General features: G+C 35.5%; 1 protein-coding gene across 11 annotated transcripts in view; it reads right to left on the bottom strand.

Annotated features, from left to right (window-relative positions):
• The window catches only part of LOC136009969 (sodium channel protein type 1 subunit alpha), a 61,380-nt gene that overhangs the window by 24,157 nt on the left and 11,846 nt on the right, over positions 1 to 25,377 (bottom strand). Inside the window, exons 3-20 of one of the 11 annotated variants that reach the window (XM_065670511.1) lie at positions 24,641 to 24,730; positions 23,747 to 23,875; positions 23,149 to 23,240; positions 21,784 to 22,056; positions 17,546 to 17,609; positions 16,802 to 16,943; positions 16,440 to 16,646; positions 15,670 to 15,975; positions 14,516 to 14,896; positions 13,204 to 13,336; positions 12,168 to 12,406; positions 9,459 to 9,632; positions 8,504 to 8,860; positions 7,312 to 7,794; positions 5,795 to 5,912; positions 4,267 to 4,421; positions 1,228 to 1,401; positions 329 to 451 (exon numbers count right to left, since the gene is read on the bottom strand). In XM_065670511.1, coding sequence (XP_065526583.1) covers positions 329 to 451; positions 1,228 to 1,401; positions 4,267 to 4,421; positions 5,795 to 5,912; positions 7,312 to 7,794; positions 8,504 to 8,860; positions 9,459 to 9,632; positions 12,168 to 12,406; positions 13,204 to 13,336; positions 14,516 to 14,896; positions 15,670 to 15,975; positions 16,440 to 16,646; positions 16,802 to 16,943; positions 17,546 to 17,609; positions 21,784 to 22,056; positions 23,149 to 23,240; positions 23,747 to 23,875; positions 24,641 to 24,730 — 3,640 coding nt within the window. Of the gene's footprint in view, positions 1 to 328; positions 452 to 1,227; positions 1,402 to 4,266; positions 4,422 to 5,794; positions 5,913 to 7,311; positions 7,795 to 8,503; positions 8,861 to 9,458; positions 9,633 to 12,167; positions 12,407 to 13,203; positions 13,337 to 14,515; positions 14,897 to 15,669; positions 15,976 to 16,439; positions 16,647 to 16,801; positions 16,944 to 17,545; positions 17,610 to 21,783; positions 22,057 to 22,958; positions 23,051 to 23,148; positions 23,241 to 23,746; positions 23,876 to 24,640; positions 24,731 to 25,377 lie in introns of all 11 variants that reach the window. The other 10 variants (XM_065670514.1, XM_065670521.1, XM_065670515.1 and 7 more) reach the window with 10 other exon arrangements.

The raw sequence follows: 25,377 nt of genomic DNA, 5'->3' as shown, positions 1-25,377 counted from the left end.
TCAGTAAAATATTACTAAAATCTTGTTACATTTTATTCATTAGTAAGAGTCTGTTAAGAGAGTTCATAGTTGGTAATTTCAATGCCTGAGATTGGCTAGAACACTCCTGAGATTGGCTAGAAAGTAAAGTAACCTTAATGAATATAACTTCTATGTGATACTGCATATGGATTTAGGTGAATTGATGAAGCTTTTTGCTTATCTGTTAGTAAAAGATATGCAATAGATAAAAAGTGCAGCCTTTCTGCATGGACTTGTCATTCCTTATTCTGCATGCATGTATTCTTTCTATGCATGCATAGTTTCAGATTCTTTCATGTTGTCTTACCCTCATGCCTTCAAATCGTGACAAAGCTCTTAGAGGTCTCAAAGCTCTTAGTGTCCTAAGGGACTTAATGGCACCAAGTTCAGAGTAACCCAATGCATTTGCTGTTAAGCTAACCAAAGAGACCTATATGAAAACAGGAAAGTAAAAATTATTATACTGTACATACTACTTTACATACCATAGATGTGAGATATAAACTTCTTTAGAAGAATCTAATTTTGGACCACTTTCTTCAGGAATAGGAAGTCTTTTAAATAAAAAAAAAAAAAAAAAAGTAATATGAAAGAAGAGCAGAAAGGTAAACAAGCAAACAAAAGTGTCATAAGGCAACAATTTCTGTAAAAATTAATACTTCTGATTTTTTTATTTTGCTGGTGATTTGAGGGCATTTAAAAACACAGAAAGCAAATTACATTAATCTCTCCTTTTTACTAATTTAGGTATTGCTCTCACTTTTTGTTTTACAATGATGTTGGGATCACTAATTATATAGCTGGTAATGAGCATTGGATTGCCCACAACTGAAATGGAAAAGATTGAGGCCTGTTCTGAATTAACAGATGGGTCACAGAGCAACATTGCTCCTTCAGAAATTGGTAGAAAGGACTAATTTATCTATATTAAGTTACCCTAATACTTTTGCCTGACTGTTGAGTTTATATGCTCTACAGGCTGACATTAACCTTGGTTATGCTGTTTCTTAAAGACTTTACAAGAACACAGTTACACAGGTGGCAGAACTCCACAGGTCTTTATATATTTTATGGCCCCACATTACCTTAGTGCAAATACCATATTCTCTACATTTGCATAGACACTATGGTTATACAGCAAGTAATTAAAAAAAAAAATCAGCTAAAAAAAATACAAAAGTCACATCTAGGAAGCATACTACATACATCGACAATCAGGAAGTCCAGCCAGCACCAGGCATTAGTAAAGTATGTTTGATAGCCATAGGCCACCCACTTCAGCAGCATCTCCAGAATGAAGATATAAGTAAACACCTTGTCAGCATATTCCAGCATGGTCTTGATAGTTTTACGCTGTTCAATATATATGTCTTCAAAAGCCTGTAAATGAAAACATTCAAAGATATTTATTATTCCCTTTTTCTACTGCACATATTTCAGGTTGCAACAAAAAAAACCAACCAAACAAAAAAACAAACAAACAAAAATAAATCAGTCTTTCTTCAAGAAAAAGCATGAGTGTCACTTTTATCTGATGTGGGTTTTTTCTGTTAACTCAGTATATACCTGTTTTTCCCTGACAGAACTATGTTTTCCAGCTTGCAGGAAGAAGAAGTGGATATTGCAGAGCAACCACTACCCTGATCAGAGATTTTTATTTATGTAATTGTTGCTGATTATGAATTATTTTTCTCAAGATCATTTTCAGTACTTACAAACAGCACTGATTCTGCAGAGTGGTATGCCTAAACTCAATTCTACAGAGATCATTTGGTTTGTATATAGGTAAATCTCATTTAAAGATCCAGGGTCATAGCTTTAAAATTTTCAGGACAATGTAAATGTAAATACAATTGACCATTCATTTTTTTAAGTCCTGCTGCTTTTTGGGATTTTTAAGATATAAATCATAAAAGAGTACTTTATTTCTTTAAAAAAATATTTATTTATCTAACTCAAATACTTGCTTCACTGTATTATCCACAATTAATGAGATACATAAAATTTCTGAGCCCTTTGCAATGTTATTTACCCTTTTTGTGTGATTTCAATTTTGTACATTTGAAAAAACATATAGCTTCTGTGTTTCAGAGATTCTTCCTGTCCTCCAAGAAATTTTTCCTTTAATTTCTTGTAAATTTTAATTATGCTATTATTTCTTATGGAGAATGATAGAACTGGAATGGTCTGCTTTCTTGCAAAGATTTGTATATATGTTGTTCCTAACATTTGTTTTCACCCAGCCTGGTTTTGAATCACTTTACATCTGTCAGTTCAAATAATTAGTGCTTGTCTACCAGTCATCAAATCAACATTTGTGTGTCAGTAATTTTGGATACTTCGTTCAGTCACTATAGTATTTGACGCTCCTCCTAATCACCAACAACTTTAGCTCACAAAACTGGGAAGAGCCCACACAGAGGCTAAGCTAGCAGTACTCCTGGCAGCTATGCGTGTGTCTGCCAACTCCCTGAAGGCCCTAGGGCAAGGGTTTGCAAGCAGCCTGCAATGCCCTTGTGTCTGCCAGATTTCCTGGCTGTAAGGACAGTGAGAATTGCCTGGACTGTGGCCTTGGGGTAAACACTGGGATACAATACTTGCAGGTCCAAACAGACCTTTTCACTACCACAAAGAAGAATGAAGTCAAAACAGGGTCTCACATCTCCAGAGGCTTGGAGTAATTAATCTCTGGTCTCTGCAACATTTTCACAAAATAAATATTCTGTGGATGACATACATCTTAGGTTCATACGCTTGAGATGTGAACGCTGTGGGATCTCATCTCAACATTCTTTTAAATACAATGATGGAAATTCACCTATATCAGATCTCTTGCCAGTACTTTTCTCTCATTTAAATTCTTGTCACTAAAGGTTTTCTCCACTCGGTAGCATCAATCAAAATTCAATAGTGTAGATATGAGTCTTTTGTTATTTCAAGGGCTTTAGATCACACTGAAGGTGTCACACGGCTTTGAGTAAAAGTTGCTTATTTGATGATTGTGTTGATATTAGACCAAACAAAAGCAGAATGATTCTTAAAGATTTAACCGAAACTAATGATATATAAAATCATGAACTGCTAACCACTACAGTATTTTAAAGGGTTGGAAATGGTCTAAAGAGTTTGGAATAGAATTTTGCAACACAATTTTTTTTTTATGATGCAGGAACTTGAGTAATTTACCAAAGGGTTATTGCTAGATGCTAGATATACTCTACACTATCTCAGGGCAAGTAGTTTGCTTAAGAAACTTCAGCTTGGTATGTATCCAGGCTCACACTTTTTTACAGTTCAATTTCCTTACTCTTTATTTGCATTTGTGAAATAACAAATTGTTGATAGATTTTTTTTTCTTAGAATCATAGAATTATAGAATAGTTAGGGTTGGAAAGGACCTCAAGATCATCTAGTTCCACCCCCCCTGCCATTGGCAGGGATACCTCACTCTAAACCATCCCACACAAGGCTTCATCCAACCTGGACTTGAACACCACCAGGGATGGAGCACTCACAACCTCCCTGGGCAACCGATTCCAGTGTCTCACCACCCTAACAGGAAAGAATTTCCACCTTATATTCTTTTATGATTACAGATTTATACTATGGTTGGATTTTTATTTTTTTTTTATTCTGCCCTCACATACTTGTTAGAGCAAATTAATGTTTTTACAGATATACCTTTAGTCTACATGAATATGAATCAGTAGAAGCTGAATTGGAAGCATAAATAATAAACTCCTATTCTTAGAACAGAATAATTCTAAACACACAGTCTTAATCTTAGTGTTCTAGCACATAATATTTATAAGCCAGCTCTGGCTCTTGCAAGGTATTGTGAGCTGTTTATACCATTACAGTTACTTCCAAACCCTTCTTTTTTCATTAGTGACAGTACTTTCCCTTGAGTTGAACCAGTAACAGGGGAGCAAACTAAAAAAACAAAGTTAAATATATTCTCTTCTTCACATGTTGTCCCTCACCCTGCTTCAGATATATCACCATCACTTTCAGCAACAGAGTTAAGCTCTCTGTAACCTATTTTGTCTATACTTTTTTCAACATGTTGTTGAGAAGATACTTTTTTTCTACCGTTCTTTCAAAAGCCTGACTAAAATTCAGCTCTGTCACTTGAAGACATGGAATTGTGTGTTCTTTCTGGTGGAGAAAAAAAAGTTCAATGTTTGATGAGCCAACTTTTAAGAACTTTACTGACATCATTATGACTGTTCATGTTTTACTTACCAGAGCTCCACTACTGAGGAGAATCATAAACACAATGAAGGTCTCAAACCAGTTGTGTTCAACAATCCTGAAGCAGGTTTTTCTAAGGTTCCACCACTGCTTTCCTCTCCCTTCTTCTATACTTACTTGACAGCACTTGAACCTTCGTACACAGCCTTTACAACAGTGTATATATATTGAGGGAGGAAAAAAAGATTTTGTTTGATTGCATTAAATTTGGTCATGCATTCTGTTAATGATACAATGCTACCTTTCCAGAAGCTGTGCTATTTAGTAAAAACCCAATAGATTTTCACATAGATGACTTTTTCTCCAAAGAAAAAATATACCCACCCCCAAAAAAAGAACCAATAAAAAAACCCCCAAACCAAACCAAAACCCTCCAAATCTCAAAACACTAAGAAAATTGGAGTTTACAGTTCTATGAGAAAGTGAGAAGAAAGTTTTTATTTTATCAAGACCTAAGTGCCCAGTACAGAACACACAAAAACGGTAAAAATCCATGGAACATAAAGTTAAATCACAAAATACTAAGTATCAGTAAAAGTATACAAACTCATCCAAATGTGTACTAGGTTTATATTGTAAGATATGGGCAAGTGTTACTAAATTGTACTTTCTTTTGGGGGGGGTACTAAATTCAGACAATGTTTTATTATACAAAAAAAAATCTAACCCTCCAAGTCCTGAGCTTTTCAGTACCAGCAAATTCTCTAATTTGTGCCCTTAATTTATTTATGCTTTTATGATTTAGCTCCTGACTTGATTTTTGACAGTAACATTTATTTTCCAAATGTTAAATCTAACTTCTGCTTACAGATACCAAAAATAGCATTTGTATCCTTACACCATTTTTTAATACCCATTCCTTTCCCCACCTCCTTCATGTGCACACATCCATAAAGTTTCTCACAAGAAAATGCCTTTGTAAATTAAGTTTATGACCAGATTGATGTTTTATTTATTTTTGTAAAAGGGCCAATAGAAGGCATCATTAAAGATGAATGAGTCCACCAGTTGAGACTGCTCCTGCTCCAGGTGGCACACAAAGTCTTTGCCTTCTCTTTTTGCCAATTTGTAGGTGGTTCATTTAGCATTTTGGCACAAGACCATCCAGGTGCAGTTTTTATTTGCCACCCAGCAGCTTTTTCAGTACTGTATGCTTTATAAAGCACTTTGACAGATAACTATGAAGAATGGTATATAGAGAGACTGTAACTAAACTCAGAAAGTATAGTAGCTCATACTAAAATAAATCTTTCACTAATATATTTATCTTATTTAAAAATAATGATAAATTTCTGATAAAACCTTTTCTTGATAGTTTACCTGATATATAGTATAATTGTGGTACCATTATGTAGTAAATTATGGTCTAAAAGTACTACTGCTGCTAAGTTAAAAGTAATACTGCTGCATAGTTTAAAAAGTAATGAAAGAATAACTCAGTACATAAATATTGATACTTAAATAGATAATTATTCCATATTTCATTAATAAGTATTATTAGCATTTTTGTTCCAAACACCTTCTGTGAAGCAGGCCTCTGGCTCCTGGGCTTCTTCAGGTTCAGCTTCTGGTTGCTCTTCTGCAGGAAGTCCAATATCCACTGTGCTGCCTTCAGAAGAACTAGATGAATTTAACTTCTGTTAAAAAAAACCCAGAAGATAGAGAAGAAAAAAAAAGGCATGACAATTGCACCATAAATATTTTTAAGGCAAATATTTGTTGTTTTCAGAATAAGTAAATAAATCTGCCAGATTTTTTAATTGTCTAGTATTCAACATAAGTAATTTGCTGATAATCCTATATGAAATTTGTACAGTCTTTGGTTTTGCTCAATTGTATGGATCCATTAAATAAAAGGTGTCTCAATGATAGGTAAGGCTTTAAAATATATTCTTAAACCAAAAAATATTAATGATAATGCTAAGCCTGCAAAGATCTAAGATCACAACTAGCCATATTAATATATTTTGGCTAACATTTATCAGGGAAAGAAATACTAATGCTTCAGATATTATTTGGGAAATGGGAACACCACCATCTCTGAAATAGGTTGCCATGGGGAGAGGCTGTTTTGTATAGGTTTACTTTCTCGAGTAGATCTAAAGATTGCACTTTGGGGTTTTGTCAAGAACACTAGAGGGCTTATGCACACTGAACTGACAGCAATACAGAATTCAGCTAGCCTAAAATCTTATGTACTGCTAACAGTATAACAGAGGCAGTTGAAGATGAGCTATCCCACAAAGAAACTGACTTGCTACCAGAATGGAAGTTAACTAGTTTAAGGCTGAGGTTCCTGAAGTCAGAAAACTAATTTTGGTAAGTGAAAGAAAGGTAATTTTCTGATTTGAATAAAATGTCAACAAACTAAATCACTAAGGGTATAGTTGGCTTGCAAATTATGTTATCAAATAAAGTTAAATTATTTTGTCAAAAGAGCCACAGACTAAAGTTCATATAAGGGAAGATTTATAGCCTTAATATATTTTTTCTAAACAATGCACAGCTCTCAGCAAGGCTATCTATAGCCTGCTTTGGCTACAGAGTTTCACAACTAAGTGAATTTGAATGATATGGAAGAGTCCATGGATCAAACTTCTTTTTATGAGAATCTAGGTCTACAAGAGCTGACAGTTTTAAAATCTAAAAGAATTCCAGTGCCTAAAGGAGTGGCAGAGAGATGAATGACACTCTTAATGGGACCCATGTTACAGGAGGCAAACAAAAGTTTCTGGAATAAGACTGTAGCTAAGGCACTGTCCTGCTCTATCAGTTGTTACAACTACCATATGGACCACAAAGCAGCCCTTGTGGGTTAGTTGTGTTTCCCATTGCCTGGCCTCTCCTCTTGGAGACTAATTTTAAATGCTTACGCTTTTGCTCATCAAGAATTAAACCCTCCTTTTTACACTCATTTATGTACAAAAGAAGTGTTAAAATAACAAATGATCAAGAATTGCATGCACTGGGAGATGTAAAAAAATAAAAATAAAAATACTCAAAGATCAGAGAGAAATGCACAAAATATCTCAATACCTCTTTACTTTCTTCCAGGTCTGATTCACTACTAAATTCCTCTGTGTTTAGATTTTCAAAGTCAGATTCCCCAACAGCAATGGGCACTGTCACAGTGAGACTTGGGTTGTTTATGAATGACATGTAATCACTTTCGTCAATTATGTATTTTTCCACACTGCTACCTGTGCCTATGCCACTAGTTGTTCCATTCACATCTTTAATATAGTCATGGTCCTTGCTTAGTTCCACAGTTGTGTGGTTAGAAATACAGCTATTTTTGTTGTTCAAATCTTCAAGTGGTTTGATTTCATCTAAAGCTTTTTGTTTTTTAACAAAAGCTTTTTGGATGAATTCACGTGCTTTTCTTTTCACATAATCTATACCCTTCTGCATTCTCGCTACAGCAATTTGGAGATTATTCATTTCATTGTCATCATCTGTCACAGCAAGGTTGTCTGCACTAAATGAGCTCAAGAGCAAGGCCAAAAATAGGTTCAGTACCTGCAGAAAGATAAAAAAAAAGGATGCTCTAGACTTTATCCCAACAAAGAACATTTTTTTATTAAAAATTGTGATATTCGTGACATCAAAGACTGAAATCCCAATAATTCACCATAACCAAAGAAAACTGTCCTAACAATTTTTATCCTTCTTCATAAAATATTGAGCTTCTAAAATTTTGCTTAGATCCTCTTCACTATTCAGAAATACTCCTACAACTGTCAAATATCTGTAAATGTGTCTTTAAATCAACACAGTATATAAATATTTTGGTGCCAAGTCTTATAATCTAAAAATGGAGATAACAGATTTACTATTCAGCATGATTAAAAAATATAATTTATCCTATTACACGGCAGAAATTAGATTCTTTAGGTGACTAATCATATGGGATAAATAATAAAAAATCCACAGCAAATGCTTTATAAAGAGCCCATAAACTAAAAGTATTTGAAGCACAAAATATTTACAAAAAGCCAAATGACAAATTAAGAATGTAACTAAGTGCTCACTCTTAACATTTTTAGGATTTTGATATTGCAGAATACTTTGTTCTCAATCCAAAATAGCTCTTAAGCTTAACTTTTAGCATCACTTGAAACCACCTGCTTAATTGCATTGTTGAAGTAAAGCCAGTGCGCTTAGTTCCCTTCAGGACTGACCCCACTCTACTGCCAAATAATTTTTTGCTAATGCTTTGATTACATACCACAAGGTTTCCAATCACCATGACCATCATGAAGACCGTAAGGCACATGGCTTGGCCTGCAACCTCCATGCAGTCCCACATCGTCTCTATCCATTCTCCACATAGCACCCGGAATACAATCAGGAAAGAGTGAAAAAAATCCTGCATGTGCCAGCGCGGAAGCACACAGTCACTTGCGATTTTGCAGACACATTCCTTGTAGTTTTTCCCAAACAGCTGCATCCCAACCACAGCGAAAATGAACACAATGATGGCCAGCACCAGGGTCAGATTCCCGAGAGCCCCCACTGAGTTGCCAATAATCTTAATCAGCATATTTAGAGTTGGCCAAGATTTTGCCAATTTGAAAACTCGCAACTGGAAGAAAACAAAATTATTGTTAGGACAATGAGCAAGAAAGACACAAAGATGTTTTGAAGCTAATTGGTGGAAGGATATTCCTGCAAAATATGCCCTATGACTGTTCAGAGGGTATCCTCTTGTCTAAAACCATTACGGTTCAGTCAAGAAAATTCTTTGAAGTTAGAGCTTGATATCACCAAAGCATAGTTTTTACTGAAGGCCAAAGAAGCTACCAAATATATTAGACAGAATTTAAAATCTAGGGTTTATCTGTTAAAATCACCTGTGCCACTTTTCTATGGGTATCTATAGAGCAGATACATTCCTGTAATGCCAATCAGAGCACAATACACCTAGTGAGCCTGTTTCTGCACAGCAGGGTGTTTAAAGCATGTATATACAATACACTGGAAATAGGCCCAGCACACCTATTGCTATCTATTTGTCTGGATCTCTATCAATTCTCATTGAAGACAGCAAAATACCACAAGTAATAAGAACTTGTACTAATGAAAGAGATATCAGGATCAGTATCATGGCAAACATCAATCAAATATGTAAGGGAAAAAAAATAAAATTAATTGAAAAATCAGTGCAATTGATGTATATTTACCAATCTGAATGATCGAAGAACTGAAAGTCCTTCCACATCTGCAAGACCAAGCTCAACCAAGCTAAGGGTTACAATAAAACCATCAAAAATATTCCACCCTTCCTGGAAATAATAGTAAGGATCCATTGCAATTATCTTGAGAAACATTTCTGCTGTGAAGATTCCAGTGAAGACCTGAATTCAAAATGAAGTTTGTTATTTAGCTGGGCTTGTTTTGAATTCAAGTTACATATCTGCAAGATCTTTTCCAAAACTGATATTTTAAAATAGTTCAGTGTACTGTAGTGATTTATTATGCCCACCTTCCCTTAAGAAGTGCTATACAAGCCAAGTATTTTTTCAATTAATTATATTTGATACTAAACAAATTACATAAATTTCTGTTTCATAACATTATAATCCAATTTCAACTCTATTAGGATATGAACTTTCTTGTGTACTGTACAAACAATATCCCAAATTTGATTTTCACAACATAAACCAGAATGCTTTCCAAGAAATTATATGGTACAGCATCTTTCTTGATACCCTAATTACAATATACGGCATCACGAATGAGGCCAAATCTAAGAAGACTACAGAGGGGCAGCTCCTTTGCTGGCATAACCTGCCATGATCTCATTCGGTTCAGAGATATAATTATTTATACCAGCTGGAAATCAACTGAGATACAACAATGTATGGAAGGAAAACTGAGGAACTTCCACCTGGGTGTTACCAGCAAGCTCAGTGAAGTTGACTGGCTCAATCATTTTGATTTCAGGATGGAAAGAGCATTTAAGAATGCATTTTAAACATAATATTGCTGGTAATGATTTCCCATCATGGGATGCTATGCTGAATAAAATAGGAACCATATTTAGGAGCCACCAAGGTAGTGATTCTGAGTAGCTTTGAGAGAAGTCTTAGGAGAATTTCTAGTAGGATAGGAATGTACTAAAGCCATTGCTGAAAGCCTGTTAGAGCCCTAGTCTGACAGAAATGCTTTCTTTTTTGGTTTTGATAACCCATTTTCAGGCAAGCTGAACAGAAAATGGGACAGCAAAATAGAATAATCTAACTGGGGTAATCAGGAGTTGGACAAGAAGAGTCTGACTTCCTCTACCTAGGTACACCAATGCTATGTAACCAATGTAATAATAAAACCGTCTTTAAATATATTTCAGATATAAACACTGGAGAGGAAAAGGTTACTATTTTTTAAGCTACAGGATTGGAATCACAGAGAAAGAGGTAGGAATGAATAAATAGTTTGAAACACTGACTTAGCTTGCTAATGATCAGGGCAGTGAGGCTCTCAAGGAGCTTTAAAATGGAACCACTAGAGTAAACAAACCCTGAATACCTCTATATTGCAGAAGGGGTTTATGTCTTAGGCTATGCTCCAGCTTAAGACTGGAAGAGTATGATGCTTATAGCCAGGTTCTCTTGCACTGCCTCTATAGTCAGATGTACATCAAAATTTATATGGCGTTTTCTTGGTTGGAAAACAAATCTATAAAATTCTACAATATAAGTTTTTACATTTTACTATGAAATTCAGATTTGGAGCTATTTCAAGTATTTGAAAACCAGCTATACATTTATCTATTATTGCTCCCTTTAAATCCTGTAGTTATTTGCATGATCTGAGAGATGCTTTTCCTTATTAGAAAACAAGGATTATAAAAAAATCCTATTATAAGAAATCAATTCTTAAAATAAGAGACAAAGTAGGACTGCAGCTGTAGATACTTCCATGAGATCAAAGCTGTCAGTTCAAAAGCATCAGAGCTACAAAAAATTAACTCTTGAATTTTTTAGTAATTCACCTTTTTGAATTAGAAGGAAGAAAATATAGGTGACAACATGGGGAAAAGTTATCTTACTAATTATCTGATGACAAAAAATATAAAAAATAGAAGAGAAAAAAGCACTGCAGGATATTCTTCATACTTTTACATTGAGTATATAAAGAAAACAATCCACATAGAAGTCTTTTACAGAAGAAAGTTCTAGAAAGTCTCTTAAATGGCTCTTTTAACTATTAAACCTGTACTTAGGAAATAGTGCAATAAAACCCACATTAATAACTTAAAGATTTGTATTGTATTAATTAAAAACTAACACGACATTTATTTGCATAGTGTCTTTTTCACGGAAGTAATGCAGTTCCAGGTCTACTAGTTAGACAAATTAACGTCTGTTTAAGATGGCATTTACTTAATGTAGCATTGGTGTAGGTTTTTAAATTTTTGATTTGGCTTTGTATAACACTGCAATATATTGCTTTTACAGTATCCTAAGTTACATGAGCCAGGGTTGACAGTGAAATTTCCAAAAATGTTCTGATAGGTTTAGATTGGATAATAACTATTTTTTTTTCACCAAAAGGGTGATCAGATATTGGAAGAGGCTTCCCAGGGAACTCGTGGAATCACTGTCCCTGGAAGTGTTAAGAAAGCATGTAGATGAGGCCCTTAGTGACATGGTTTAGCGGCAAACTTGGCAATCCTGGGTTAATGGTTGGACTTGATGATCTTAAAGGACTTTTCCAACCTAGCTGATTCTATGATTCTATGGTTCCTATCCTGAGGGCAATAAATGTCCAATAAATCTACTTTCTAAAGAGTGGGGAAAAAAAAAAAAAAAGCTGTTAAAACACCTTCTTTCAGTTCTTTTAAAAATATTATCTTCCAAATCGTGAACATAAAACCCCAACAGACTTACCAAATTTCCAACTGAAAGTACGTTATTGAATTCATCGGTCATTGGATAATGTTCCATAGCCATAAAGAGCGTATTTAAAACAATGCAAATTGTGATAGCCAGGTCAACAAATGGGTCCATTACAACTAAGTTGACGATATGTTTTACTTTCAACCAATGTGGACTGCAGTCCCAGATCAAGAAAATATTTGCAAATTTATACCAACATGGTGGGCATTTCTGTCTTGATTCTTCAAGTTCTGTGGGAAAAGAAAGTTCACACAGGTAACTATGTGATTGCTCTGCCACTCCTCAATCCTACATGAATTGTACCAGTCAAATTGTCAGTCTTTACTGGTACTAGTTAACTTCCTTTTTACGGGTTTTTTGAAGAGAGTCTTTAAAAATTGTTATCAAATGTGTTTATTTTGTTCAAAGCTTATCTATCAAGCAAAACTTCTTTGTATTCCAATCGCTATGCTGATCAGTATCAATTTATGCATCAATTTGTATTACGTATTTAGTTGTTCCTTGATTACACTTCAGCATGTTCCTCTCACTGTTCTAGCATGTCAGCATTTTTATTTTGAAATTTGTGGTGTTTAGGTAAAAATTTTCAATATAATTGTCATTCCTTGTTCAAGAGAAAAAACCCCATGTTTAGCAACAAGAATAGCACTTCTTTAAAGAGTAACTGAACCGCTGAAAATACGTATTTTAACAATGGTTGCATACCTTTGAAAAATGTCCAGTGGTCTTATTGTGTCCAATAATACAATTTTAATTACATAGGCATCTACTCAGTTATGACCATCAAACATATCTCTGTAGTCCTAATGACCACATGAGATAGATGGTTGCAAAACAATGATATAGAAATGCTTACTTATGTAATAACCTTAATGAATAAAAAGCTTTGAGTTTGCTAATAAATATGTGTCAGAGATGGTATCTGTCAAATAAGACATTTCATGTCAGTTTTAAAGTTTCAACTCAAATTTACAAAAATCCATTGGAAAAAACAGGTATTAAATATTAATCTGTGCATAGCACACACCTTCCACAGTGTTTGTGAGGATGCTAGCAATACTCATGGCTCTTTCCCTTAAAGCTGGATCTTCCAGATAATCCATAGAAACACGAAGAGAGCCTGATATTCTCTTCCTCATTTCTGTTTCTGTAGTGGTGCCCTAAACAGAGAACAATAATATATGAGACCATGTTGGAGAAATGAGAGAAGCAAATACTGTATATAACCCTGTTATTAATGTCTTAGCTTGGATACGTGCTTCATGCACTTCAACTATTATCATGTCAGACTTTTATTACTTTTTAGTACCTTTTAAGTAATTTTAAAGAGATATGAGGCAATAGTTACCCACTGTTCAAGAGTGAACAGATGTTTATGTATTTAATTTTTGTATTTCTTTCCTTAAGCTATGACAAATAATTTAAAAAAAATCTGTCAAAATGTTGTATAATTTTTTTTTTTGCAAAGTATTTTTTTTATTTTTGTGCTCCTGCTGACAGAATATTCTGTTTTGTAACATAACAGTCTTTTCCCCTAGGCAAACTATAGCAAGTAAGAAAAGTCTGACTTCTTCATGCTTCCTCATGCTAGCAATTTTTTAGTAATGTGTGTAGACAACTTTGAACTGAGCAAGAATTCTTTTTGAGACATCTTTTATTAACTTGTATATGGTAAGAGAATGGCAGCAATATGTGCTGCACATATGTTCACACAGACATTTGTGTTTTTGGAAGTATGTATTAATATGTGATCTTCCAATGAACTGTTTGTTATCTACACTACAGAACTTCACCAGCAATGGATGGAAAATATATACGAAGGAGAAATATACGATAATAAAGAACGGACAACTTCCTTACATTTTTAACTGGGATGATAATGAAGAATGATATCAAAATTAACTGATAATGCTAATTTTGATAAAATGGTAATAGCAGCATCATAATGTTTGCAGTTATCTATAAAATTTTTTGTATACTCTTTTTAATTTTATGGTAGCTATGATTTTGCAGACCACAGCCAGATGCACCTTTAGATCAGCAAAAGTAAAGTATAGCACAGTAATATAGTAAAACATACCGGTATTGTGGATGTGTAAGTTAATATTTTATTACTTATAAACTGCAAATTGCATTTATTTGAGAATATTTGTAAGTAAGTAAATGCTTAGGTTGCCAACCTATCTTAGCTGTTTTATTTATTAAAGGTTTTACACGATGCAGGAGCATTCACAGCTTGACCAACCAGGAAGCATTGCCAAGGGTTCCATTCTGTAGAAAACACTGGCTGGTGCAGTAAGAAAAGGCCACGATGCCTAAGCTATTTAAAACTTTCTTACATTGTCATCAGTAGCTGGTTTATCTATTATCACCTCTGGCAGAAGCTGTCCAACAGGCGATGTAGGAACAGATGGTCCACCAACCAGGGAAACCACACCATTGCAATCCACAGTGCTGTGCATCTTCCCGTTCACTGGAAACACTGCCAGCATCCTGGATGACCTACTCGCCTGACTAATGTTACTGTTGCGCCGTTCACCATGTCTGCGTGGCACAAAGAGAGAATCTCTTCTGCTATCATTGTCTTCAAAAGTGCTGTGCTCATCATCAGCAAAGTCATTTTCAGATCCTATATCCTTTGCTCTACCTCTGAAGCTGAAAAGACTTGTTCTGCTGTTGCGCCTTGGAGAAAAGAGGGAGCCTCGAATGCTCAGCAATGACTGCAAGCAAGCAAAATTTGTGATTATTATGTGAAACCTCCATATTTAGCATTGTTGTTAGTATAGCATAGGGGTTTGTCGTTTTATTTTAGAAAAGTTAAATGCTGCTGTGAAATTGCTGTACTTCATTATGTAATGTATATTGCAGATAGAAATAACACTATTAGTGGATTCTGAAGAAAAAAACAATTTTGAACACTCCTTTCTCCTAACATCAGTTAGAATTGCTAAGTAAAGTAGTTGCACAATACCCATGATGAAAAAGAGGGAGTTTATACATGAACATTCTTTTATCTATGAGGCTTCCTGGACATGTTACACCAACCTTCAAGCATCACTGAAACCAGGAGGAGAATAGGAGGCTATCATAATGGAAATATACCGTTAACATTTTAATAAGTCTAGATAAGATGTAATCATTCTTAAAAAACCCCACAGAAGCAATCAGAGAATATTTTAATATGTTTTTTAAACAATCTTGGGGGTTGGAACTAGATGATCTTAAGGTCCTTCCCAACCCTAACTATTCTATGATTCTAAGAATAGAGATATGAGGTACATCTAACTCTCTGTGGTTGTTCACAAGACAATCTAGCAGCTACAACACTTTCTCTCAAGCATTAGCAACAATAATGAAGTTTAATGAAAATCTTAGGGTTTCCTTTCTTTAAGCACTAGGGTCATATTACAGTACCAAGAAGACTAAAGTCATTTTGTAACAGTCTATGATGCTTTAAATGTATGATTCAATTAAAAATAACTAGATGCAATACCTGATGTGGAGAAGAATACTTCTTTTCATATGTCAGTCTATTGCCTTCAATAGATAATCGGAAACCTTTCCTTCTGATGCTGTCTTCTGATTCAGATTTGTGAAATTCTTCTTCATCTTTTTCCTCTCCTCCTGACTGTTCTTTCTGTTTTCGTTTTTTCCTTCTATTTCTCCGCTCTTTTGCACTCTTTGAGCTCAATTTTGATGCCACTGAGGAGCTTTCTGACAGCCCTCCTGCTTCTCCCCCAGCACTGGGCTCCCTGGACTCGGCAGATGCTGTAACTGCTGCTGCCGCCACTGCTGCTGCCTGCCATGGTGTAGAATGAATTTGTGTCACTGAGCAAACCATGACATCATGTATTCTTTTTAATTTGTTTACACAGATTTTCTGGATCTCAACATTCCATAGGATACCTCTCCCTATTTTTTTCTAATTTTTATCACTCAGTTGACTCAAGGCATGTATTGATCACAGCCTTCTTCCATCTTTCATGAGCAGTTTTGAAATGCTGAAGTCTAACAGACTCAATGACACTAGACTAAGAAAAACATAATGAATAATGTATACCTAGTTTTGAATGTTCCTTCTTGATTATGGTCAGACAGCTCACAGTAAAACATCTTTAGTGCAGAATAGAATATCTATGATTTAGGTCTGTTATTGAAAGCCTGTCAAGGTGTTTTATAACTTCAAATTCAATGAGAAGAGGGTGAATACCTCTAGCAAAGTTACCTCCATATACTTCTGCATTACTACACCATGAATTATACCTGAGCTGCTTCTTGTTGCTTTTTCAATTGTTCTAGCATCTGTTGAAATTCTGCTTCTTTCTGCTCTGCTTCTTCCATGGTTGCTTGATTCTGTTCTTCATAGGCCATGGCGACCACAGCCAGGATCAAGTTGATCAGGTAGAAAGAACCCAGAAAAATCACCAGAACAAAAAATATCATATACGTTTTCCCAGCAGCACGCAGTGTCTGGAAATAAGAATACATTTATAAGCAAGAATAGGTTAACAAAATTTTTGGTTTTCCTACTGTTAAAATTAAGATAACATAAGAAAATTGATGTTAGGCCTCTTGCATTATTGGTACAAACATATCTAGTTTATATTGCATTAAAAAAATCTCACCAATTGATAAAGGTTTTCCCAGAAGTCTTGAGTCATCAAGCGAAATAATGACAAGAATGCCCAGCTGAATGTGTCAAAACTTGTGTAGCCATAATTGGGGTTTCTACCAGCTTTCACACATGTATATCCTTCTGGGCACTGCCTATAAAGACAAGCTTGTTTTTAACATACATAGTTACTTTAATATTATCACCTGGAATGTCCAGGAGAAGATTAGAATTAAAACCAGGATTTTTCTGTAGAAATAATAGCAGTTATGATTTTCATAAGAAATTATTTTGAATGACACTAGATAAATTAAGCAGGAATGGCACATAAAAAATATTCTAAAAAGTTTAGTCTAAGCTTCTAAAACATAATGTTCCAAAAATTTTTAAAATCATTTATACTGTAACATTAATGTCAATGTCAGTGTTTTCTACTGTCTGCACCCGTTAGTACACATATGTGCAGCTGGAACTGCAAAATAACAGGTGTTTTCCAGCTGCTGTGTCTGTTACTTCTCACCCAGGCAGGAGGTACACTAATACCAAATTACTGGTTCATTCATGCAAGCACTAAGCTCATCTAACTGATCCACTGAGCTCTGACCAGGAACCCAAATCCTCAATGTGGCCTAAAATCCTAGCATTTCTTATGTGAAAGAAAGTGATCACTCAAAATATAGCCGCCTCCTCCTCCAACTGTACATCTAAGGGACCTAATTTGTACACAGTGCAATAATTTGAGGAAATTTGGTCTTACCCAGCATCAGAACTATTTCCACAAAGCAGAGCATCATTTTGCCCTTCCAGAAAATAAAAATGACCTGTTTAGGAAAGAATTAAAAAAATATATATAAAATTCTGAATATGAAAGTTTTCTTACATCTTTATGAGACAAATAGTCCTGCACCAAAAGTGTAAGGTGGATATGGATACAATTTTATCAAGCAGGATCAGTTTTTTAGAAGGACTATATCTTTAAATGGCAGTATGAATTGCAGTAAGTACTATTGCTCACAGCACTTACTGTTAAAATGCCAAAATGTACTGGAAATCCTGTCAAATGCTTCTAGATGTAGATGAAATGTACAAGTCTCCCTTCAGTCTGATCACTGAACTGAATCACACTTTGGGAAATTGTATTGTACAGGTATTTATTATAATAATCAAACTGTATATGAAAGTAACCATACTGATAATGTATTTCAAACTTTCTGACCACTATTGCCAAGGGTTCCAGTTTGTCACCTAAAAACACTAGTACCCTGGCCAGCTGCATCTCTCCATCCCCTGAGGAAAATTCACCAGTTGGAAAAAATAGTTTTTAAGCTGTATGTAGACCTTATTTTGACACTCTGTGAAAGGCTCAATTTCAGTGTCTAACAATACATCTGTTTCTTGCTGGGCAGAGTCTTCTGCACTGTGCAACTTACACAACCCTATGTGTGGCCACTGTCGTTTCAGGCTGGTATGCATTGCAGAACTGCACTGTGCTGAAACACAAGCTGAAAGTAGTAAAGTTAACTGACATGATGCTGACTACAGCTGACCTTTATGAAGCAAATCATATTCTGCATTATGTCAGCTAATCATGATTAAAACATACTGGAACATAACAGCTGGTTAGGAAGAATGCAAACCTAACTTGATATAGTTTACACTGAGCAGTCAGTTGTGATCAGTAATGCATCAACTGAGCTGTACCACTGAAATAGGGTCTGTATTCAAGTTCTATGGTTCAGAGATGTCCCTTGCAAGCATTCTGTACTTGCCAGCTCCGTAGGAAAGAATGGCCACCCAGGCTTCCTCTGAGTGTACTGACATAACCATGACAAATGCCCAAAACATCATGACAAAAATTTTTATTACACCAAAAACTGAGCAGTGTGAGCATGTGTCCCTAACTAGTTGCAAAACTCTGAATTGTATGTTACCAAAGTAATGTTGAAAGTCTCCCACTACATCAAATTTATATGCTTATTCCCCATTATATGATTGGGAAATGGGAAAAAGTCCCTGGTAGGTGAATTACCACAAGGGAATTTACAGTTGCTTGGATAAACGTAGGGTAATGACTGAGAAGAACTGCTACAAAATAGGTTGTGAGATATTATTTCCCAGAAAAAATAAAAATGCTTATGGCAAGCTTGCCAAGATGAACTTGGCTAGCATCGAGTTTGTCAGATTCGCTATCTTGGAAAAAGAAGGAAAGAAAAAATTTGCTGGCTGACTGATGCCAGGAGTGTTTATATAAAGTCTCTCTAAATAGTATTTCCGAAAATGAGCTCAGTGGCAAAATTAGGCCTTACATGCCTTTGTTGCATAGTATACACAACTACTGGCATAAACCCTCATAATTTCTACAAAACAGTGCCATCATATTGCTCTGAACTCTATGTAAGTCCTTTGTTATTGCCCAATGACACAACTGGTTTAAGATCCATTTCTGTATTCTGTCTGCCCACCTGCAAAAAAGAGAGCAGGAAGCTGTGAGAAGAGAATTTTTCTCTTTGAAACTGATGGTAAGCAAGGAAAACCTTACTAACTTCATAACAAGACTCATAATTTCATTATAAATTTCATAATACATATGCAATCCTGTGTAAATATACCAAAGATTCAAGTAGCCATTCAATAAAGTACTTTCTGTAACTAATTAAATCCTGCTTTTTTTTTAGGGGACTTCAGGTTGTCTTTAAATTAAATAAAATCAGAGCTTGAGTTTATAGATTCTTGGTTAATAAGACAGGAAATTAAGTAATTAAGTTTGACCTTGAAGTCTAAGTTTTCATTAGGAGACTTTGCTTAGACTTTGTAATACCCTGTGGCATGAGATTTCCATGAATTCACATGTTCAAGTAAAATGATTGCATGTTGATTTAAGAAATTCAGATGGAAATTCCTCATAGTCATTGATCAGCTGTGTGATCACACTCAGAAGCTGTCTTGTTCTATTCAAAATTTGCCTGCCTTTAACTTGCAGCTATTGGACCTGTTATATCTTTGCCTGCTAGATCAAAGATATGTCTATGATGAAATTTCTGTTCCCCATGAGGTCTTTCTCAACTGTGATCAAGTCGCCCTTTAAACCTTCCCTTTGATATGCTAAGTAGGTTGAGCTCCAGGTCTATCTTGGTATAAAGCATGTTTTCCAATCCTTTAATCATTCTGTTCTGTTCTGAACATTCTCTATTTTTTTCAACGGTCTATCTTAATTGAATTTTATATACTATTCCAGTAGCAACTGCAGTAGTGCTAAATACAGAAGTAATAATGCCTTCCTGGTCAATAATTTATTTATGAGAACAGGATACTATTTAGCTTTTTGGCTGCAGGATTTTACTCTTAATTTGTCAGAGTCCTGGCTGCTCCACAGTGCCTTAGGTGCCTTAGCTGCTCTATTGCTGAGGGCTTTCTGATGCATTTCTACATCCCGCTTCTCAGTTGCAGCTCTGCAACCTTTCACGTAAGCTGCTGTGGCAATGTTTCCCAGAGCCTCTATGGCGCTATTTTTCTTTCGCTCTCATGCTTTTTTTCATGATGCTTTTATTCTCATGACATTGCAATCACAAACACATCATTGTTGCAGCAGGTACTCATAGGAAGCAATTGTCTCTAGTGTGAGACTCACTCCTCTTTCTCCCCTTTTTTCTTACTTCTTTCTTGTAGCTTTTGGCTTATATTAGACGACCTAATAACATGCATGTATGAGCTTAAAAACCAACCAGCTGTGCCGCACCCATCCTGATCAAAGTGCATTCCAATTAGTGCTAATAGCACTGTAAGAAGGAGCAACCTGTAGGGAGTTTGAGAAGATGCTAATGAAAAACACATGGTTGCTATGGGGAAAAGTATTACAGAGTGATCACTGCTGCACTGGAAAGGATGCTCAGGGGACAAGATGCACCTGGTGACGCCACCACTTCTCTTCACAGTTAGACACTGTGGTCAGTTTTCTCTTTCCCCTTCTATTTTCTTTCTCTCTTTCCTCTTTAGCTCCCATTTTTCCCCAAAAGTAACTTTTGTTGTTAGAGAGGATATATGCCATCAGCTACACCCTTTATGCATGTGAACCTGTCTCAGCATGAATTGTACAGCACTGAGCTTTAGGGTAAGGAGCTTAGGCTTGTAACCTCACACTTAACTGCACTGAAATAGATCTGTTCTTGGTTTGCCAGACAATGTCAAGCCCCAGCCTAGGATATATAAAACAGAAGTATAAGTTACTATGCTACCACATAATCTTTCTTCTCTGCTTATATGCCTCATGTGAAGGAGAAATGTTTAGATGTGGGTACAGCATTTAAAAGAAAGTATTTATAAACAAGGAAGGATCTAGATAAGAGATCAAGATCTAGAAAATAAATTGTAGGACACAAAGGTTAATGACGTGGGCTGCTTAGCATGCAAAAAGAAGACAAAGAGGAGAGAACAGGGCATGTCAACATGAGAATAATAGCTAAATACCTCAGAGAGAGGGATTCATAATGGGGAATATTTTTTTCTTTATGCCTGTGGTGAAGTTAATAAGAACAATGAGCTTGAATTGCAGCAAGAAAAATTTTTAGACCTTGAAAAAACCCTTTATAATAATGATAATGAAGCATAAGAATGGATAGATTGTGAAAAAACTATGGACTCCACCACTGGACTCTTCACTGAATGTCAGAAATCTCTGACATCTGTCAGAAGTGGCATAGCATTCTGTTTCTGATCCTGCTTTGGAGTACGAGAATGGAAAACCTGTAAGACTTCAGTAATTGTAAGAACTCCTTTGGATCTCTTTCTGTCTCAGGGGAGATGTGGGTTTTTCAGAGGCAAAAAGCTGTGTCAAGTAGAGACACCATGTTCCTTGTTCCCTCTTCAGTGCTGGCCTTTGAGAGAGAGAAAACACTTCTGCTCTGTCTTAACTAAATGCATTATCCCTTCCCCTCCCAATTTCTAAGAACTGGGTCAGCCACAGGTCACTTCTATAAGAATAATGCTGGCAATACTTACTTTCATCTTCAATGTACCCCTTCCAGTCGAACGGAGTCACTGTTGAATTAACCAAGGTACCATTTTCACCTAGAGTGCTGTTTAGCTGGGAGGTAATATTTGTTTCCAAAGTAAAATTTTCTGGAGGCCACTGCAGGCATTTATTCCTCAAGTTGCCCATGAACAGCTGCAGCCCTATTAGTGCAAATACACTCAGACAAAATACAGTCAGGATCATAACGTCGGAGAGCTTCTTCACAGACTGAATTAGGGCTCCCACAATAGTCTTCAAGCCTGCAAATGCAAAGGAATTTTTATTCCGATGTTCAAAACTGGTTTTAAAGCACAAAAATGACAGTGTCTCCAGGTAAAGTTATATATATCATGCAGAAGCCCAAATAAATGATTGCAATGTCTGTGAAATAACATTTCTGTGAAGAGCTTTTTCACTTGTGAAAATGAATATATAGCTGAAATTTATGTTCATTTGAAACTGTGAATGGAATGAGTTGCATATATTTCAAAACACTTGTTTTGATGTTAAAACAAGTGACTTTTTTATTCATGTTGTACATGAATCTCACATAAAAGTCTCCTTTTTATTTGTCAATACCTCTTGCCCCAAACCTTTGCTGCTATCAGTTTTATAACATACTAGATTTAGAAGACAGTAGTAAAAAGCCTGTTCAACAATAAATACAATTAAAATTTAATGCTATAAAACTGGAGATGGTTTGGAAAATCATAGACTTTTAAGATAATAAATCCCCCATGCAATGCCCATGCTATTCTTTATTATCTTATCCTTCACCTTCTTACTAAGTCAACAGTTCTTTTTTTTAGACAAGAATATTCACAACAAATACCACATAACATCATGTAGGTAAGATACAAGTGGGTAAGAAAACTTCAGGGTTACTGATAATCATTGAATGTGGAGAAGAAAGCTTGACATCATACGATGCGAACCACACACACTGTGTACTGCAATGTCTCATGCAAGAATCTGTTAAACTCAAAGGCTGATTTTAAAAGGCAAGAGCTCATGTTAAAAAGCAATGAATCAGAGATTTCAGTGAATTCTAATATCTTCCGATTCCTGCTTTTTTTGTGGAAAGAAATAAGACTCATGTTTAAAAAAATGAATTTCATTTTAGTGAATTAAAGTCAGCCTCTGTGTTTAACCTAGCTCTCACCTGGAATGACTGATATTGTTTTCAAAGCTCGGAGAACTCTGAATGTTCTCAACGCTGAGACATTGCCCAGGTCCACAAACTCTGTCACATATCTGTAATAGGGGAGTTCACACACAAACACAATGACAGGATAAAAAGGAACAGTTGGGAGGTACAAGGGGCCTAACACCTTACACCAACTACTTCTTACCTGGAATTACAGAAATAGTTTTCAAAGCTCTCAATACTCTGAAAGTTCGAAGAGCTGAAACATTGCCTAGGTTTACAAATTCTGTTACATACCTGTAGGATTAAATCACAGTTATTCAGAATTTAGGCAAAGTTTATGCTACTTACTTGGGTCTTTCATCAAGACCACTTTGGCGTTTTTAGCAAAAAATTAAATAGCAATAGTCAGAGGTTTACCTTTCACTGCAGTGTGCCTTGCATTAATATGCTTTCAGAGCCTTCAGTTAAATTAAGTGTCTCTGAAGTGAATCACAGTGATTTAATTTTGAAAGCCTAAAATTTATCTAGACTATATTGGTAAGTTTGGAGAATGAAGTAAAGGGATGCTCCTTTTCTGCTCAGAGAAAAAAAATGCAGGACATGAAATTAGCCCCTCTAGTACTAGCTGCACTACTGGCTTCTGCAGTGTTTATATCAAAATATACATATTAGAATATGAAAATTGTTTTAGACCAAAGTAAATCCACATTTCCATTTAACAAAATTCATATGTATGGATACTAATTTCATGCCCTTTTTGCCCTTCACTTTCAAAGAAAAAGCAAAAAACAAAAACTTACGCAAATGTAATGACAGTGAAATCTAGCCAGTTCCATGGATCTCGAAGAAAGGTAAAATCTTCTAAGCAAAAGCCCCTTGCAATGATTTTTATGAGTGACTCAAATGTGTAAATTCCAGTGAACGTATACCTGGAAAATTAATATATATGAAAGTTTAATCAAAATAAGTAGTAATGTTTTACAATGGCATTCTGATAGAAAACTCATGATGAAATGAAATTTTTTTTTTTAATTTAAAAACTGCAAAAGAAATACAGTAAACAAGCAATTTCTTCTAAAATGCATTATATTCATGACATATTCTTGGGTATATACATGCATTAGCTGTGACATACTGCTGAAGTACAGCTCTCCTGATCATACACATAACTAAAAGTAAATAAACCCATCAAATAAATTTATCTGTGACACTCAGTTTCAACAACATTAGACCTGTTATGAATAAAGTTTTGAGCGTGACTGGATACTGTCTGAATCGCGGACATCTAAAATATTTGGTATTAAATCTAAAGAAGGAAGAATGCAAGCATGCGCTGAATTCTCACTTTAGTAATACTTTTGCTTATATGCCTTCCTTAACTGAGGTGTACAAATAGATGCTATTGATGTAATGGCATAAAGGAGGCATAGAAAAATTGGGTAGATGCTACATCATGAATATGAGAGAAAACTAGTGGAATCTCGGTAGAATACTATCTGTAAACAACTTTCATTTTTTCGACCCATTCATTCTACTAAAAGGAGATTTAAATAATTATTCAACATTTCTACATCATTTAGACAGGAAATAGCAGTAGTGTCTCACGACAGTTCCCGCCAGCACACAACCACTGCTACTGGCATGCTGGCTTCCAGAACAGTCGAAGATCGCTTTAAATAACAAATGCAACTTACTCTACATTCTTCGTCCAGTCTGGAGGGTTACTCATGGTCATAAATACACAGTTGGTCAAAATAGTGCACATGATAAGCATGCTGAATAATGTAGATATAGTTAAGGAAAACACAGCAGTAATTCATACAAGATCACATCAGCCATACATCTTAAGCACAGTAAAATACTGCCACTTACACAAATCTTCAAAACTTTGCTAAACATTTCACATATATTTTGTTTAACCTGGTAGTTTTCACTTTAGCACACTAACATTTTACTATTATTCTTCATTTGTTGATGTTCTGAGGCTGATCTGTTGATGTGCTGATGTTTGTTTTCAGTTTGTACAGAAAGGTGAAGGAGATGGCTCTCACAGACATGGGAGGTAATGTGAGCTTATAACAGCCAAAACAGCCAAAACCAAAAGAGCTTGCAGAAGAATACTGTTTTACTTTAAGCACTTCACATGATCAAATAAGCAGTCTTTCACTTTGTCCTGGGTTCAGCAGTAGCAGTCAGTTTTTCTCCTTCTTAGTAGCTGGTGCAGTGCTATGTTTTCACTTTCAGCCTGGGAACAGCACTGGTATCACCGATGTTTTCAGTTGTTGCTCAGTAATGTTTACGCTGACCAAGGACTTTGTGAGCCTCATGCTCTGCCAGGGACAAGGGGAGGCCAGGAAGAAGCAGAGACAGGACACCTGACCCAAACTAGCCAAAGAGGTATTCCATACCACAGCACGTCATGCCCAGGGAG

The sequence above is a fragment of the Lathamus discolor genome, chromosome 3 (assembly GCF_037157495.1).
Source record: "Lathamus discolor isolate bLatDis1 chromosome 3, bLatDis1.hap1, whole genome shotgun sequence".
NCBI lineage: Eukaryota > Metazoa > Chordata > Aves > Psittaciformes > Psittacidae > Lathamus > Lathamus discolor.
Note: the sequence above shows the minus strand (reverse complement) of the source record. Positions and strands in the feature narration are given on the sequence as shown.